This window comes from Jatropha curcas, chromosome 2 (genome assembly GCF_041381405.1).
Source record: "Jatropha curcas cultivar XTBG-Jc1 chromosome 2, XTBG_Jcur_1.0, whole genome shotgun sequence".
NCBI classification, from domain to species: Eukaryota; Viridiplantae; Streptophyta; class Magnoliopsida; order Malpighiales; family Euphorbiaceae; genus Jatropha; species Jatropha curcas.
The window spans coordinates 13,118,423-13,133,323 of record NC_143152.1 but is presented as its reverse complement, the minus strand read 5'-3'; the positions used below and the strand labels follow the sequence as shown (position 1 = coordinate 13,133,323).

Sequence of the window (14,901 nt, the reverse complement as noted above, 5' to 3'; positions counted from 1 at the left end):
TCATTTTCAAAAAAAAAAAAAAAATTATTTCTTGCTAAACTTATGAATACTAAATTACTTATAATTCATAACCTGATAATCCGATTTATATGTTACTTAGAACGGTGCCTCCGCACCAAATGTGGCATCTACCGATTGGTCTCTCGGGACTGGCGGTGGGTGTTACAACAATGGCAAGTTATTTAGAAATTTTTGCCAAAAATATAAAGGCCAAATTTATCGGCATTGAAAAAAAGAAAAAAAAATTGGTCAACAAAAACTTTTAAAAAAATTCAGGATAAAAAGCAAACTAATAAAATTTGAAAGCACCAACCCCTCCCATGTTTTTTATATACCACTTGACTGAACATATTTTCAATAGTAGGTAAAACAACATTTGATGTTGATGCCTCTAAAATGGTACTTGATTGAGTATATAGATGTGAAATTCTAACCTTATCAAAAAAAGCTACCAACCTAAGTAAATAAGCATTTATTTGATAGGATTTTTTTTTTTTTCATTATTGTAAAACTATAAAATTTGTTTCATAAACATTAAATCATACATTAAAAATCAACAATAAAAAAAAAAAGCACAAACAAAAATTACATAATGCATTTAACCACAAATAACAAAGATATATCGTTAGGCATAATTTCCAACTCAAAAAATACATAAAATACAAAAACATAAAATTGCAAGAATTTGTAATATAACAGCAAAACTTATGTGAAGGAATAAATCTATACAAATTTGTAAAAGCACATAGTATAAGCTTGAGTACGCTGCTGAATTAATTAATGAAACACACATAAGCTCCAATACTCTGCACAAATTATCCAAAAAAATAAATCTAATTATTAAAAATGAGATTGATTATTTCATTTCAATTACAAAAGAAACACTAATAAATTACTATTCACACAATAGATTATCAAAGTTTGCTTTCTAATTCTATTATGGTTACTAATTTTATTATTTTTCTCAGGAATTAGACCATGAGTTATTTAATCATATAAAGCAATTTGGTGTAAATAGAATTAAATCAAAGAACAAAACAAAAGATCACTGAAATCACAAACAACTAAAATTATAAAGAACTAAAATTTTTTCATCAAGAAGAAAAGTTAAAAGCAACTAAATAGGTAGGAATTACACATAACACTTGAAAAAATAAAGAAACAAATGAAGAAGCAAAACACAAATCAAACTTTAACTTTTCAAAAGGCCAATTTACAATACATTCACTTTTCATTCTTACATTGATATAAAAAAAATTTTAAATATCTCCTCATGTCTTGTATGTCTTATTTCTCTCTTTGTGGTTTTAGACTTGAATTCATACAAATCATAATTTAAATTGAATTTGGGCTCCAGATCAGTTTGTTTTAGTTCTTCTAATCCTAATATTAGTTTCTATCCATTAATAATACTAAAATATTAAATAAAATCACTTGGCACAGTTTACTGTCTAATTCCTTTTATTCTAACAAATCATTCCAACCAACAATGGATTTCTTTTTTTTTTCTTTTTACCACAAAAATGGACAGCACTAAGCTTTATAAATCCAAACTCATTTTATTTGCAATTTAGGACTCAAAGTGAATCCCTACATCAATCATTCGCAAAAAATTTATATAATGACAGCAATACAGAAAATCAATTACACAAATACAGAAATTCATATTTCTTAAACTAATTTAATTCCTATTTCCTAAACTTTACACTTGCATGCAACACATAAAAAGTAAATATGTCAGGAAAAGAAAAAGGAATTTAACAAAATCTATAGAGCATTTTTTTTCAAAATTAGATAGAGCACATAGAGCATTTCAGTACATATAAAATTAAATAAAAAATAAATTAAAAGAGCATTTCACTTCCTAACAATGGCTACTGTTAGGTCCTCTTTTTGCCTAACAACTATTTCAATCTTCTTTTCCTCTTGTAATTTCAAATGAGAACATTGAAAAAAAAAAGAGAAACAGAAAGAAATATTTGAAAAAGCAAATTTCTAACTTTAAAGCAACTAAAATAGACAGAAATCACATATAACACTTGAAAAAATAACCAAACAAACAAAAACACAAAACACCAACTAAAATAGCCTTGAATCGTATATATAGCACTTGAATAAAAAAACAAAAAAAGAAGCAAAATCCAAATAAAACTTTAACTCTTAAAAAAACCAATCTACTATACATTTCCTTTTCATCTTAGATTTATATAAAAAAAAATTTTAAATATTTCCTCATGTTTTATAAGTCTAATTTCTCTCTTTGTGGTTTTAGAACTGAATTAATACAAAACAAAACTTGGATTGAATTTGAGCTGAGAATCAGCTTATTTTAGTTCTTGCAATCCTAATATTAGTTTCTAATAAAAAAATAATAATAAAACTGAAGCCAATAAAAAAAAAGCTTCAAAATCCTACCAAATCATAATAGAAGCAAAGTTTACTATATAGTTAGTGAGACAATACATTAAAAATATTACAATAATAAAAAATAAAGATATTAAAACTGAAGCTCAATAAAAAAAAAAAAAAAAAAAAAAAAAAAAAAAAAAAAACCTATGCAGTGAAATTTCATATCATAAATTAGGATAGCCATTAATCGTTATCATCTTATCTCAAGACAATATGATTACTGTCGTGACTACCATTTACACCATTAAATCAAACAGATATAAGCATTTTACCTGATGAATCAGTAAAGAAATTAATGTATAATCTTTCACTCTATAATCTCTTAAACCATAAACTAAACACATAGAGTATAAGCAAACTTCAAGCTTGAATAAGGGGATGTTGAGAATCTGGCCTAGGAGTAAATTAATCAAATTCAAGTAGTATTAGTAATATATTTAATATTGGATTTATAATGAGTTGGGCTTACCTTTAACATAAAATAATCTAAATCATTTTAGTTGGTTCACCCTTCTCATTATATGCCACTTAGTACTAGAGTATTTATCCAATGTGGGATTACCCACACACTTCAATAGTGGACAACTTATCATTGTCATTGGTCTATTAGCATCATTCCAATGAAAGAAAACTTAAAGCAACCTTACAATAAAACCAAAGAATTCAACCAATGAATAAGAAAGTAGCACATTTCTACTTTAAAGATAGGAATTCAACACTAATTAACTTCCATCTCAATTGCCAAACAGCATTCACACAGAACAGAATATTGAATGTCAATACCATAATAAATCACAACTTTTATTCAACCAACAAAATCATTCAATGTCAATGTGAACAAAATCACTTTAGTGGAGTATTAAAGTTTATTTTCTAATCCCTTTTATTCTAATAAATTACTCCAATCAATAATGAATATCATTTGCAAAAAAATTATACACGAGAACAGCACAGAAAATCTATTACAAAAATATAGAAATTTCTATTTTCTAAATTAATTAAATTCCTATTTCCTAAACCTTACACTTGCATGCAACACATAAAAATTATATATGTTAGAAAAAAAAAAAGATTTAACAAAACATATAGGGCAAAAAATCAATTACACAAATTCAAAAATTTGTATTTTCGACACTAATTAAATTCCTATTTCATAAGCTCTACACTTGAATGCAAGACATAAAAGGAAAATAAAAACTGAAAAATATGTCAGAAAAAGAAAGAAAAAATCTTAATATTAGTTTGTACCTATTAATAATACTGAAATTCTGAACCAAATCACTTTAAAAGTGGAGTATTAAAGTTTATTTTCTAATCCCTTTTATTCTAATAAATCACTCCAACCAACAATGCATGTCATTTTTTTTCCAACCACAAAAACGGACACAATAAAACTTCATAGATCCAGCTATTTCTTTCGCAATTCAGGACTCAAAGTGAATCCCCATACCAATCATTCGCAACAAAACTATACAACAACAAAAACGATTACACAAATGCAGAAATTCCTATTGTGAAACTAATTAAATTCCTATTTCCTAAACCCTACACTTGCATGCAACACATAAAAGGTAAATATTCCTTAAGGACCAACTATTAAAGTGATTTTTGCTAATTCCACAAAAAGAGATTAACACAGCAGCACAAATTATATAATATGTATTTACATTAACAGGATAAACCCTTGGTTTTGCCATATTGTAAATTAATTCCTTCCAATTGAAGTTTAATGCCCAAAATAAAACAAATAAGAAAACGGATAAAAGAGGTACCTCCACTTTAACTAATCAAACATAGAAACAATTAATCTAAGGTGAAGTAGAGGCTCTATATTAAGAATCAAGTAGACATTAATCTTACCAATTCACATTCTGAAATCACAGAAGATAAGTTGGCACAAAATAGAACAATTGCATGCAACAAACTAAAAACCAAAAAGAGACAAGAATAAATTGAAATTCTACAACATAAAAAATGCATATTTGTGAAATTGATATGTATACTTCTAAATTATATTTTTCAAAAGAATTATTTCAGTGCAATCAAATTAGATGAACAAATAAATCCTATATTTTTGTTTAAGTTTTACCTATTTGAACTTCCAAAAATATAGTGAAATTATTAATTATTTCCGCTCAAAATATCAACCATAAAAAAGATTTAAAAAACAAAATGAAAGCAAATTAAATCATTTTTATTTTTATTTAAATCTTACACTTGCATGCAACACATAAAAAGCAAATAAAAACTAAATATGTCAGAAAAAGAAATTTAATAGAATATATAGAGCATTTTTTCAAAATTAGATAGAGCACAATAGAACATTGATGTAGTTACCAATACTTATAAAGGCGTACTAAATTGGAACTATTATTTTTATTTACCATTTGTTTATTTGTCAAGAAAAGTGATTATCAATGAGGGTCCAATTTACTTAATGGGCCATTAATGGATATGAATAGCATCATTCTCATCAAGGATTGCATCATAACTTAGTTTCTATCCTAACATTATATATCATAAACAAAAAGGTATATATGCATTCTCACATAGTAAATGCATTTATAGTTATGCATAAAAGATGACCAAATTTAATAAAGAAATTGACATATCAACAATAATGCATGTACAAGAAACTAAACAAATTGAAAATCCAAACGAAATTACCATATAGAGAAGGCACATTGGTAAAATAACAAAATAAAAATCAATAGATGTGGCAATTAGTTTGGTTGGTTGCATTTTAACACATATAAAATTAAATTAAAATCAAAACAAAAGAATATTTCACTCCTTAACAACGACTGCTATTAGGTCCTCTTTTTACCCAACAACTTCTCCAATCTCTTTTTCCTCTTCTAATTTGAAATCAGCATCAAGAAATCACTTAAATACTAATCAAAACATTAACAACATTCATGTCATTGTAATTAAAAGCAACTAAAATTGACAAGAATTACATACATCACTTAAAAAAGAAAGAAAATAGAAAGAAATACTTGAAAAAGCAAATTTCTAACTCACCTCTGCTATGAAATCTCACTCCCTATCCCTTGCCTTTCTCTGAAATCGAGCAAAGAAAAAAACGCATGGAACAAAAAAAAAATTAATAGAAAGAAGAAAGAAAAAAGAAAACAAAAAAAACGAAACAAAACAACAAAACAAAAAACAAACAAAAATAAAAAAACGCAAAGGAGTTCGTAACTCACCTAACCACGCTGAGCAAAAAAAAAGAAAGCAAATTCAGGAAAGAACAGAAAAAAAAATAAAAATAAAAAGAAATACTTGAAAAAGCAAATTTCTAACTTACCTCTACTATGAAATCCCGCTCCCTCTCTTTGCTCTTCTCTGAAATTGAGCAAAGAAAATACAGACAAAAGGGAAAAAATAATAAAAAGAAGAAAGAAAATAAAATAAAAAAAGAAACAAATAACAACAAAACAAACAAAAATAGGAAAACGCAAAGAAGAAGTTCGAAACTTACCTAACCAAGCCGAGCAGACAAGAAAGCAAACACATGAAAGAAAGCAAAACGAAAAAGAAAACCAATTGAGGAAAGAACAGAAAAATGAAAAAGAAAGAAATAACAAAATAAGAACATTTTTTTAAAAAATAAAATAAAATGTGGCAAGAGAAAAAACAGTTGGCTGACATGCAATCAACTAGCTGTTAAATGAGCCACCCATGCGTCGCACACACCAAAAACCAACAAAAAAAAAACCCAAAAATCTCATCACTCAACCTCAAAATCGCACCCGTCACTTACAAACACCGCGAACCAACATATCCTTAAACCACTTTGAACAAAAGTGTCAAAACACAACTACAAAAATCCGCATCGCTTGAGTGGCAGAAAAGTGAACAGTGGAGTGAACAATACTCACCACCCCCATTCTCTTTTAAGGTTTTATAATTTTTCCTAATATATTTCTTAGAAGGCTTTTACTAGTGTAAAGAAAAAAAAAATTTTTGCATCAATACCTCCTAAACTTACATATGGCAAGTTACCTGCAATACAAGTTACTTGGTCAAATATAAAGTATTACTTTTTTTTTATTAACATTACTTTTATATTTTTAATATTTTTAATTCCAAATAATTGATTTTGTTATTTTTTTTAATCATTAAATTGGTACTATAGATTTTATACGTTTAATATGGTTTGCGCCATATTATGGCCACATTTTTTTAAAAATTTATTAGAGATATAAATGTGAAAAAAAAAAAAAACAAAGAATTGAACATTATTACATTAAAATCAATGGAGTTGCACATTAAATAGACACATTCATAAAAACTAAAATGTAAGATTTATAAATGTTTACTTTTAATTATAAAAATTAATTACAATAGTTAAAGCGACCAAATTATTTTTAAAAAAATAATAGGTGAGAAAAATATACCGCAAGTATTTGAACCATAAAATTTTTCAAATTAGAAAATAAGAGAATGACAAGTGAAATATTGAATAAAAAAAATTTTAAATCAATATAAATAAAAAAACAAAATAATTAATAATATAATACTTGAATTTATATACAGTTAATAAATGTAGTTTAATTTTATTTTATTCAAGTGAAAAAAGTATTAGGATATCAGAATCAAAAGTTTATACATTTAAAGAGAATTAGATGTGTATTTAATGAGTTAATTTAATAATATTCATTTTTCTGTAAAAAAAAAGAAAATGAGAAGTATATAGTAATTTTGGAAAAGAGATAACGTTTTTAAATAAATATGAAAAAGATTTTTTTTTTCTTAATAAACTAGACAAAATAGTTTATTTATAGAATAGATAACTAGTTGTCTATTTGTTATCTAATCGATAAATTTTATATATCAAAATTTAATGGCTTTAAATAGTTATTTATCAATACTTATTAATACTGTATACCACAGTTGTACCCTTCTTAGAAAAGCAATAATAAATAAATAAACAATGCACTTCACTCCGGGCATCTCATCCAGAAACGGATAAGACGTAATAAGAGTAAGACCGGAAGTCCCAACCCAAACTCCTCTCTCTCTCTATCTCTCAGAGATGGCAACTGCATCAGTAACACCGGTCTCTCCAGTATTTTCGACCTCCAAAGCTCCAAAATCTCACCTTAAAGCTTCAACAACTACCACAACCACATTGTGGAACCAAAACCGAAACCATCTAACTCTGAGGAGACAAATTTTGAAAGGAATAGCATTGTCTCCTTTCGTTTTGATAAAAGAAACTCCAATTTCAGAGGCCAGAGAGGTCGAGGTTGGCTCTTACTTGCCGACTTCCCCTTCAGATCCTTCCTTTGTGCTCTTCAAAGCCACTCCCAAGGATACCCCTGCTCTTCGCGCAGGTTCTTGTCTATAAATTCTATTACAGTACAACGTCTCCAATTTTCTCTCTTTCTTTCTCTTTTACGATTTTGGGTTTTGTTTGAGATTGGAAATATGAAAAATGAAATGCAAGCATATAGCTGGGATTCAATTTATTTTGGGAATTTTGTATTTGAATAAATTGAATTTAAGTCCCATTATAATGCATTTCATATATTATGTTGCATTATGATAGGACTCGTTAATTCACAGTAATATGTTAAAAGTCGATGAAAATCGAAGTATTATTGGGATCATAAAATTACAGGGTAAGCATAATTTCTACTCCATTTACAAAGTAAACCAAATATGCACTAATGGCACTTGAAATTTAGTTTCTTGCAGGAAATGTGCAGCCTTACCAGTTTATCCTCCCGCCAACTTGGAAGCAAGCGCGTGTAGCAAATATATTGTCTGGGAACTACTGCCAACCAAAATGTGCAGAGCCATGGGTTGAGGTAAAATTTGAGGATGAAAAGCAGGGAAAAGTTCAGGTTGTGGCTTCTCCTCTGATACGGTTGACCAACAAACCTAATGCATCAATTGAAGACATTGGAAGCCCTGAGAAGCTTATTGCTTCACTTGGCCCATTTGTGACTGGAAACTCTTATGATCCAGATGAACTCTTGGAAACGTCAATTGAGAAGCTTGGTGATCAGACGGTATTATCTTGTTATAAGCTCTTCCTGCCTATTCTCACTATACTTTTCCCTTCTAGTTTTACAGGTTCCCGTGTTCCTTTCTTTAACAAATTAAAATATTCAGATATGATAATTGATTAGTTGGGCAATGCTATAAATGTTCATTGTTGGATGTTTTAATACCTATTTCAAATACATTTTTCTTCAGACTCCTCTTGGCTAAAATTCTGAAAACAATTTTACTTTATATCCATGGTCTATTTACTTCTATTGCCGTTGAGCTCCATTTTTTTAGGGTGTTTGGTCTTAGATGTTATTGTCATTGCAAACTTCTCTAAATGAGGATAAAGTATTCCTTACTTGGAGTTCATAGACATTTTCAGAAAGAATTGTATATTCAACTTTGCAATTGCTTTTCAATATTACTAGTCTGTGTAAAGGAAACGGGCCATACATAATTTGTGCCAGAGTACAGAGCTTACTGTTAGCTCAGAATCCACATAATGGCACACACATAGTTTGGCAATGTTCCAATGTCCATAGATACCTACCTCTGATTTTCACTTTCGGAAGTATAGCAGTTACAAGTTACAACACTATAGAGAGATAGTAGTTTCTTATACAAAAGGAAAAACATAAGCAGCTGCCATATTAACAACCATATATGGCTACTCTTCTCCCTTTTGCACTGGTCCCTTCTGTGCTTAATACTTCTACATTGTCCTTTAAAGGTTATCTCACGACATGAAAAATTTCCTTTTGGGTGGTTGCAATAGTACCCTCAGCTTTTTTTTTTTTTTTTTTTTTTTTTGTTCGCATGAAAGAATGAGAAGCAACATTGTTTTTGTTTGTAATTACATTTTTCTTTTGTTCTGATCTATTCCTTATACTTGGTCTGTATGCACCGCTGAGTTCTTGTAGTTGGACTAACTAAAAGCATTTTGGAATTCAGATGCTTCTAGTTAACATACAAAATCTCTCTTAAAAGTGAAAAAAGGGATTTGGCAACTTTTACTTGCATATACTTTATTTACCAAACTAGTAGCCTAATGCTGAATAAGATTCTGTGTATAGTCATAACAGGCTTATTATGTTGTTTACAGTATTACAAATATGTGCTCGAGACACCGTACGCTCTTACCGGCACTCACAACCTTGCAAAGGCAACAGCAAAAGGAAGCACAGTTGTGTTGTTTGTGGCCAGTGCAAATGATAAACAGTGGCAAGCATCTGAGAGAACCCTGAAAACCATTCTTGATTCCTTTCAAGTATAGTTATTTAACAAGTGAAGGAAAGGGAGGTTCCATTTGATTTATTGAAGTTAATCCTACATTAAGATACTAAACGAGTTGATAAGCTAGCACTGCAAAATTTCTATATTCCTGGCTACGTACAGTATTCTGCAATTTTCTCCTGCAAGGAAGATATAAATATGACAACTGTTGATAGTAAAGAAGTTAGTTAATATATGTGAGAACTGCTGAATATGAATTTTTGAATTGGAATGATTTTTTCTTTTCTTTTTTTTTTTTTAACTGTGGCAGGAATATTAAACCTCCTGCACAGTCAATCACTGGATTTCTAGCCGGTGGCTTTGCTTTATCGAGTCACATAAACAATAGTACTGCTTTTCATTAGAAGCAAACAGAGATTTTAAACAGTCCCATAAAATGTGTAAAAAGATTTTCAGTACTTGGCAACCTTTTGCATTTAGTTTATTCTTGTCATCTTCAAGCACTCAAAGGAACAGTGCTGATGAAATGAGGAAAATAATACTCCCTCCGTTCTATTTTATTTGTTTGCTATTTTTTTTTTAAATGTTCTAAAATATTTGCAAGATTTTAAAATTTAGATATATAAATAATATTTTTTCTATAGTAATCTTTATAGTTCTTAATTAAATGAAAGACTTTTAATTAATATTTTAATGAGTTAATAGTAAAAAAAAAAAGATAAAATAACTTTTATTAATTAAATTCTTAATATGCGTATTTTATTAAACCATATAAATAAAATAAGACGGAGAGAGTATTAAGATGTTGAATTGATCCCTCCATCAATTTTGAGGATGTGATGACGATTCACATCCACCGTAGGTAAAAAGTACATTCTAGTAGTAAAGTTTGATATCTTTATCAATAGTTTGTAGGTTGGAATTCTACCATAGGTGTGCATTTCATTTAATGGGAAGAAAGGAAAAACAAAACACCAGAATCTCTTTATATTGCTAGTTAATCGGATGAACTTAAATGAATATTATTGTACTTTGCTCTTATTTGAATAAATTTAATAAAGGAATAATAGTCCATCTAGTATAAAATTTTCTATTTTAGCTTTTTCCTTTTCAATATACAGGACTCGCTCAACCAATTTGAATTCTGTTAGTTGGTTTTAATTTCAATTAACTTTGATTGAACACGCATGTGTTGAAAGTGTTATTCGCGGATGGTATACATTATATTGAATTATACAAAAAATTATATACTGTGAAATAAATGTGGAGAGTAAAAAATGTTTTCGAGTCCTTTTGACGACCACATCGCATAAAGACCATTTTTATTGCTATTCTGTCAAACTTTTGTCGAATTGCATTTTTATGAAATTCACGAGTTCAAATTTTCCTTCGAAAGAGCATTCACACTGAACAAATCTACAACCCTCAACAGTAAGAACATTAACTATTTGAATTCAATTCTACCTGTAAAGTTAAATTTAATTCTATTACAACAGTTACTGGAAACAAACTAACAACGAACAGTATAGAACCTACTTCCCCTTACTGATACACCGGCAATCCTCTCCCCTTCAGAATTCCATATCAATATATTTTGCATCCATAACATGCAAGATTATGGACACCATTCCAAACCCCCCAACAATATGTTAAGAACATTAAAACTTATAAAATTTTATAGTGAGTCAACTCTCACAGGTATTGATTAGGAAAGTTGGAAGTAGATCAGGAGGTTACATTACTATTAGAGTTGCTAGTTGTTCTGTTATATACAAAACTGGGAAGCTGAAGTTGGGAAGAGTTTGACAGTCCACAACTCCAGCCGCTCTCCATCCTTTCAGGTCGTCACTAGATGTAGACCAGAACGTGGGAGGACGCATGAATAAGTAACATACTTCACCCTGTCCAAAAGCACGACCACAAAAATCCGAGAAATGGACTTTGGTTTGATCATGCCATCAACTTCACTATCGCCAGCCTCTCTGGGATCGACAAGCACAGAGACAACCAAGGAAGAGACTGATTTATTACTTTGAAAGTTGTCTTTCTGAGAACTCCCAACAGGTTCTCTTGTGATATTATTTACGTCAGATCCTGGAAGGGGAATTGGAAGACCATGAAGAATTCTTCTATTTTTCCCCTTGTGACGAGTAGCATTCTGCTGGCGCTCTGTGGTGATATTAGCAACTGATGAAGCAGGAACAATAGCTCCTGGAGCTGGCGAGGCATCAAACTGGAACACTTCATTGCACATGCCAGAACTCAACAATGGCCCTGCAAAAGAGAACAAAAATAACCAGAACCTGTTAGCAAAGCTACAAGGCACAAAAGTTAGTGAGCAGTATAAATTGCCAGTTCCTCAAGACCCACTCAAAGAAACACAGAAAGAAGGGAATCAAAATAACATGAAGCAACTACTTGCTGTCCTAAGGCATAAGCCAAAATAATTGTTAAGAACCAAATAAAAAAGCCAAAATAATCGTGTAGAACTGTTTGACAGGCAATTTTTAAAAAGCTTATCACTCATACAAGCAAGTTTATATTCTATACTTGAAGTTTCATGATTTCTCATTCATGCATACATCATGTATAATAAAATGAACAAATATGATTATGTATATTGGAATTCTTCTAAATTAAATCTTTTTTTTTTCCCTTCAAATCAATATGCGAAAACCTCATTTACTAGGAACTTTTGTAGAAAAGGCCCCCTAACTAAACAATGTTGCCAGACTTCTTTCACTTGACAAATGAGTGTGGTTACAACTCATTTGAGGATAACCTCATAAATGAGCATGAAAATGCCGAGGCTCAAATTTTTTACTAGAACTGCTCCAAACAATAGTGCTAGTGCATTAAAAGAAGAAAAAAACTTTTGCACAAAAATATAAATATATATAATGTCAAATTTCATGGAGGAAACTTTTTATACCTGAACTAGAAAGTATAAAAGCATATCAAAAGTACATGAAATGTATAAAGAAAAAATGTTAGTATAATTACCAGCAAGGCCTTCATGGAACCACTGCTGCAGTTTACCATCAGCTGCAGATGACTTTAAATGGTCCTTCAAAGTATCAGAAGACCTAGAAGCAAGGGCCTTCTTCCGTTCACTGGCAGTCCGATACAAGTGAGAATGTATCCCTCTACCGCTTCCAACATCAGGGATAGCAAGCGCTGGAAAAGAACCTCTGGGGATTGCCAAACCTGTCTCCTTGTTTTTGTTCATCTCAGTATCCTCATGAGAGGCCCCAGCTCTCTCGCTAGCCAGAACAGAATGAATTATCAAGTTACCATCAATCTTCACAAGCTTATCATTCCTTGGCACATATAAAGATGCAGCAAGCGGCTTAGTAGCATTACTGAGATGAACAACTTCATCAGAGTCTGGTAAATGTGTTGATCCTCCCTTTGTCTCAACATCATATGCCAAACACCCATTCCTGCCTCTCCCACAGTTTCTTCTACTACCAATATCCAAATTGCCACTAGAAATTCGAACACCCATATTCTCATGAGACCCATTTGAATGCCCATCAACCCTCAAGATCCTGCCTCTGTGCTGATCATAAAACTTCTCACTGAAAAAACCCAGACCGTTATTACCATTCTCCCTGATCCCTCCAAACTTAACATTCACGATTGGCACCAATCCACCAAAAAGCAAAACAAAAAATAACAAACCCAAAAAACTAACGCTAGCAACCTTCTTAGTCTTACCTTCTGCTTTCTTAGCCTCAACCTTTTTAGCTTTTGCAGCAGAAACGGGCTGCTGTGGTTTTAATCTAGGAATTGGAACCAAGGGCACCTGAGACCCTTGCGGTTTAACAACATAAGGGGCACAGGGCATCCATGGATATGGCATGGGTGCCATTGGAGGATACATAGGGGGCGGACACATACCATTGCCACCCAACTGTTGTCTTAAACTGGCATTTTCAGACATAAAAAATGAAATTTTACTATTCAATTCTGCAATTGTTGAATGCATTGTTCTCACCTTGTCCTCTAGCTCCTCCACGTAATGCTTCTTTCTCTGCCTGGACAACTGTGCGCTCTCTCGGTTTCTCATAAGCCTTGCCTTCCGTTTCTCCTCTTCTTCACTCAAAGAAACAAAACTACCACATTGAGAATTTTCATTGCTTGCATTCATATTTGGGTTGGCGTTCTCTGATCTCCGGTACTTTTGATTTCTTGTTTCACCGTTGGTATCATCACTAGTCGTCTCTTTCTTCCTCTTTGGCAAGCTGCCATTTTTGGCATTTATTTCTTCAAGCTTGATCTTCTGATCAACCACAAAAGCACCCGAATCAGGTGAAGGAGCATTCATGGCTTCCGATACACCCGAACCACCATTCCCAGAGCCCTGGGAAGAAACAGGGGAGGGAAAATTCAATTCCTTAACTGAATCAGAAGTCTGATCACCCGAATTACAACTCCTAGACTGTGAAGGCGAGCAATTCAAATACTTAGCAACATCAGAACCATGATCGCCTGAAATCCCAGAGCTACCCGACTCCGTAGATGCAGAATTCACCAGCTGAGCAGTGCAATCAGCAACATAGGCTTGGGGAAAATCAGATTGGCTAGAATCAAAGGCAGAATTGGGGATAAAGAAATGCTCGTTCTCGGAAGGAAGATAGAAGTTCTCGAGATCGTCGAAGGTGATGTCAAAATCGTAATTATCGTCAAGTGAAAAGGGCAGATCTGAAATGAAGTCATCTCCAGCAGTAATGCTTGCGGATGAGGAACCTTGTGCGGACAGGAACATTGAATCGAGAGGAGGGATTGGAAGAGAATCGAAATCCTCCCCGGAAGGATCAGAATCCACCGGTGGCGGAGGCGGATGATCAGTGATGATCGCCTCACTCATCTTGCAGGTTAGGGTTTGTGAGAGAGGGAGAGGGTTTTGGAAAGGAAGACTTTAAAGGGATCTTCCATATGGTCATAGTTATTTCGGGGACGGGATAAACGCAGCATTTGTAATTTGAAAGTACTCAAGAGATTGGGAGTGAGAACACGCGCCAACATTTTCTCTTATTATAAATATTATATTATATATATTTTTGAAATTGAAAGCTACAAGTAAACTTGCATGTTAGACCTATATTTTGGATAAAAATAAACATAAAAAAATAGGAGAAGCAATAAAATAACTAAACCAAATAAAACTATAAGGATTAAATATCCTCTTTTTTTCCTAAAAAAAAAATACCCTTCTTTATATTCAAAAAACAAAATGATAAGGAAATGCTG

At 31.4% G+C, this 14,901-nt stretch overlaps 2 protein-coding genes and 1 long non-coding RNA gene across 3 annotated transcripts; 1 reads left to right on the top strand and 2 right to left on the bottom strand.

The window, feature by feature from the left end:
• Positions 1 to 577: 577 nt before the first annotated feature.
• LOC110010515 (uncharacterized) lies at positions 578 to 6,234 on the bottom strand. The gene is made up of 3 exons (XR_016319736.1): positions 5,894 to 6,234; positions 5,434 to 5,757; positions 578 to 806 (listed from the first exon to the last, which is right to left on the bottom strand). It is a non-coding gene; the product is annotated as an uncharacterized LOC110010515 (long non-coding RNA).
• A 1,121-nt stretch (positions 6,235 to 7,355) lies between these two features.
• PPD6 (thylakoid lumenal protein (Mog1/PsbP/DUF1795-like photosystem II reaction center PsbP family protein)) lies at positions 7,356 to 9,931 on the top strand. Its single transcript, XM_012229117.4, has 3 exons — positions 7,356 to 7,751; positions 8,116 to 8,432; positions 9,515 to 9,931. Exons 1-3 carry the CDS (start codon positions 7,451 to 7,453, stop codon positions 9,683 to 9,685), a joined length of 789 nt encoding a protein of 262 aa, XP_012084507.1. The 5' UTR covers positions 7,356 to 7,450; the 3' UTR covers positions 9,686 to 9,931.
• A 1,146-nt stretch (positions 9,932 to 11,077) lies between these two features.
• On the bottom strand, positions 11,078 to 14,605 carry LOC105643878 (bZIP transcription factor 17). The gene is made up of 2 exons (XM_012229115.4): positions 12,649 to 14,605; positions 11,078 to 11,919 (listed from the first exon to the last, which is right to left on the bottom strand). The coding sequence occupies exons 1-2, from the start codon at positions 14,516 to 14,518 to the stop codon at positions 11,483 to 11,485; spliced, it is 2,307 nt and encodes a 768-aa protein (XP_012084505.1). The 5' UTR covers positions 14,519 to 14,605; the 3' UTR covers positions 11,078 to 11,482.
• Between the last annotated feature and the right edge of the window lie 296 nt (positions 14,606 to 14,901).

Coding starts and splice junctions, on each gene's coding strand:
- PPD6 (XM_012229117.4), top strand. CDS start 7,451: ATGGCAACTGCATCAGTAACACCGGTCTCTCCAGTATTTTCGACCTCC. Junction 7,752..8,115: donor TACCCCTGCTCTTCGCGCAG/GTTCTTGTCTAT, acceptor AGTTTCTTGCAG/GAAATGTGCAGCCTTACCAG. Junction 8,433..9,514: donor AGAAGCTTGGTGATCAGACG/GTATTATCTTGT, acceptor TGTTGTTTACAG/TATTACAAATATGTGCTCGA.
- LOC105643878 (XM_012229115.4), bottom strand. CDS start 14,518: ATGAGTGAGGCGATCATCACTGATCATCCGCCTCCGCCACCGGTGGAT. Junction 11,920..12,648: donor GTTCCATGAAGGCCTTGCTG/GTAATTATACTA, acceptor TCTCTTTTGCAG/GGCCATTGTTGAGTTCTGGC.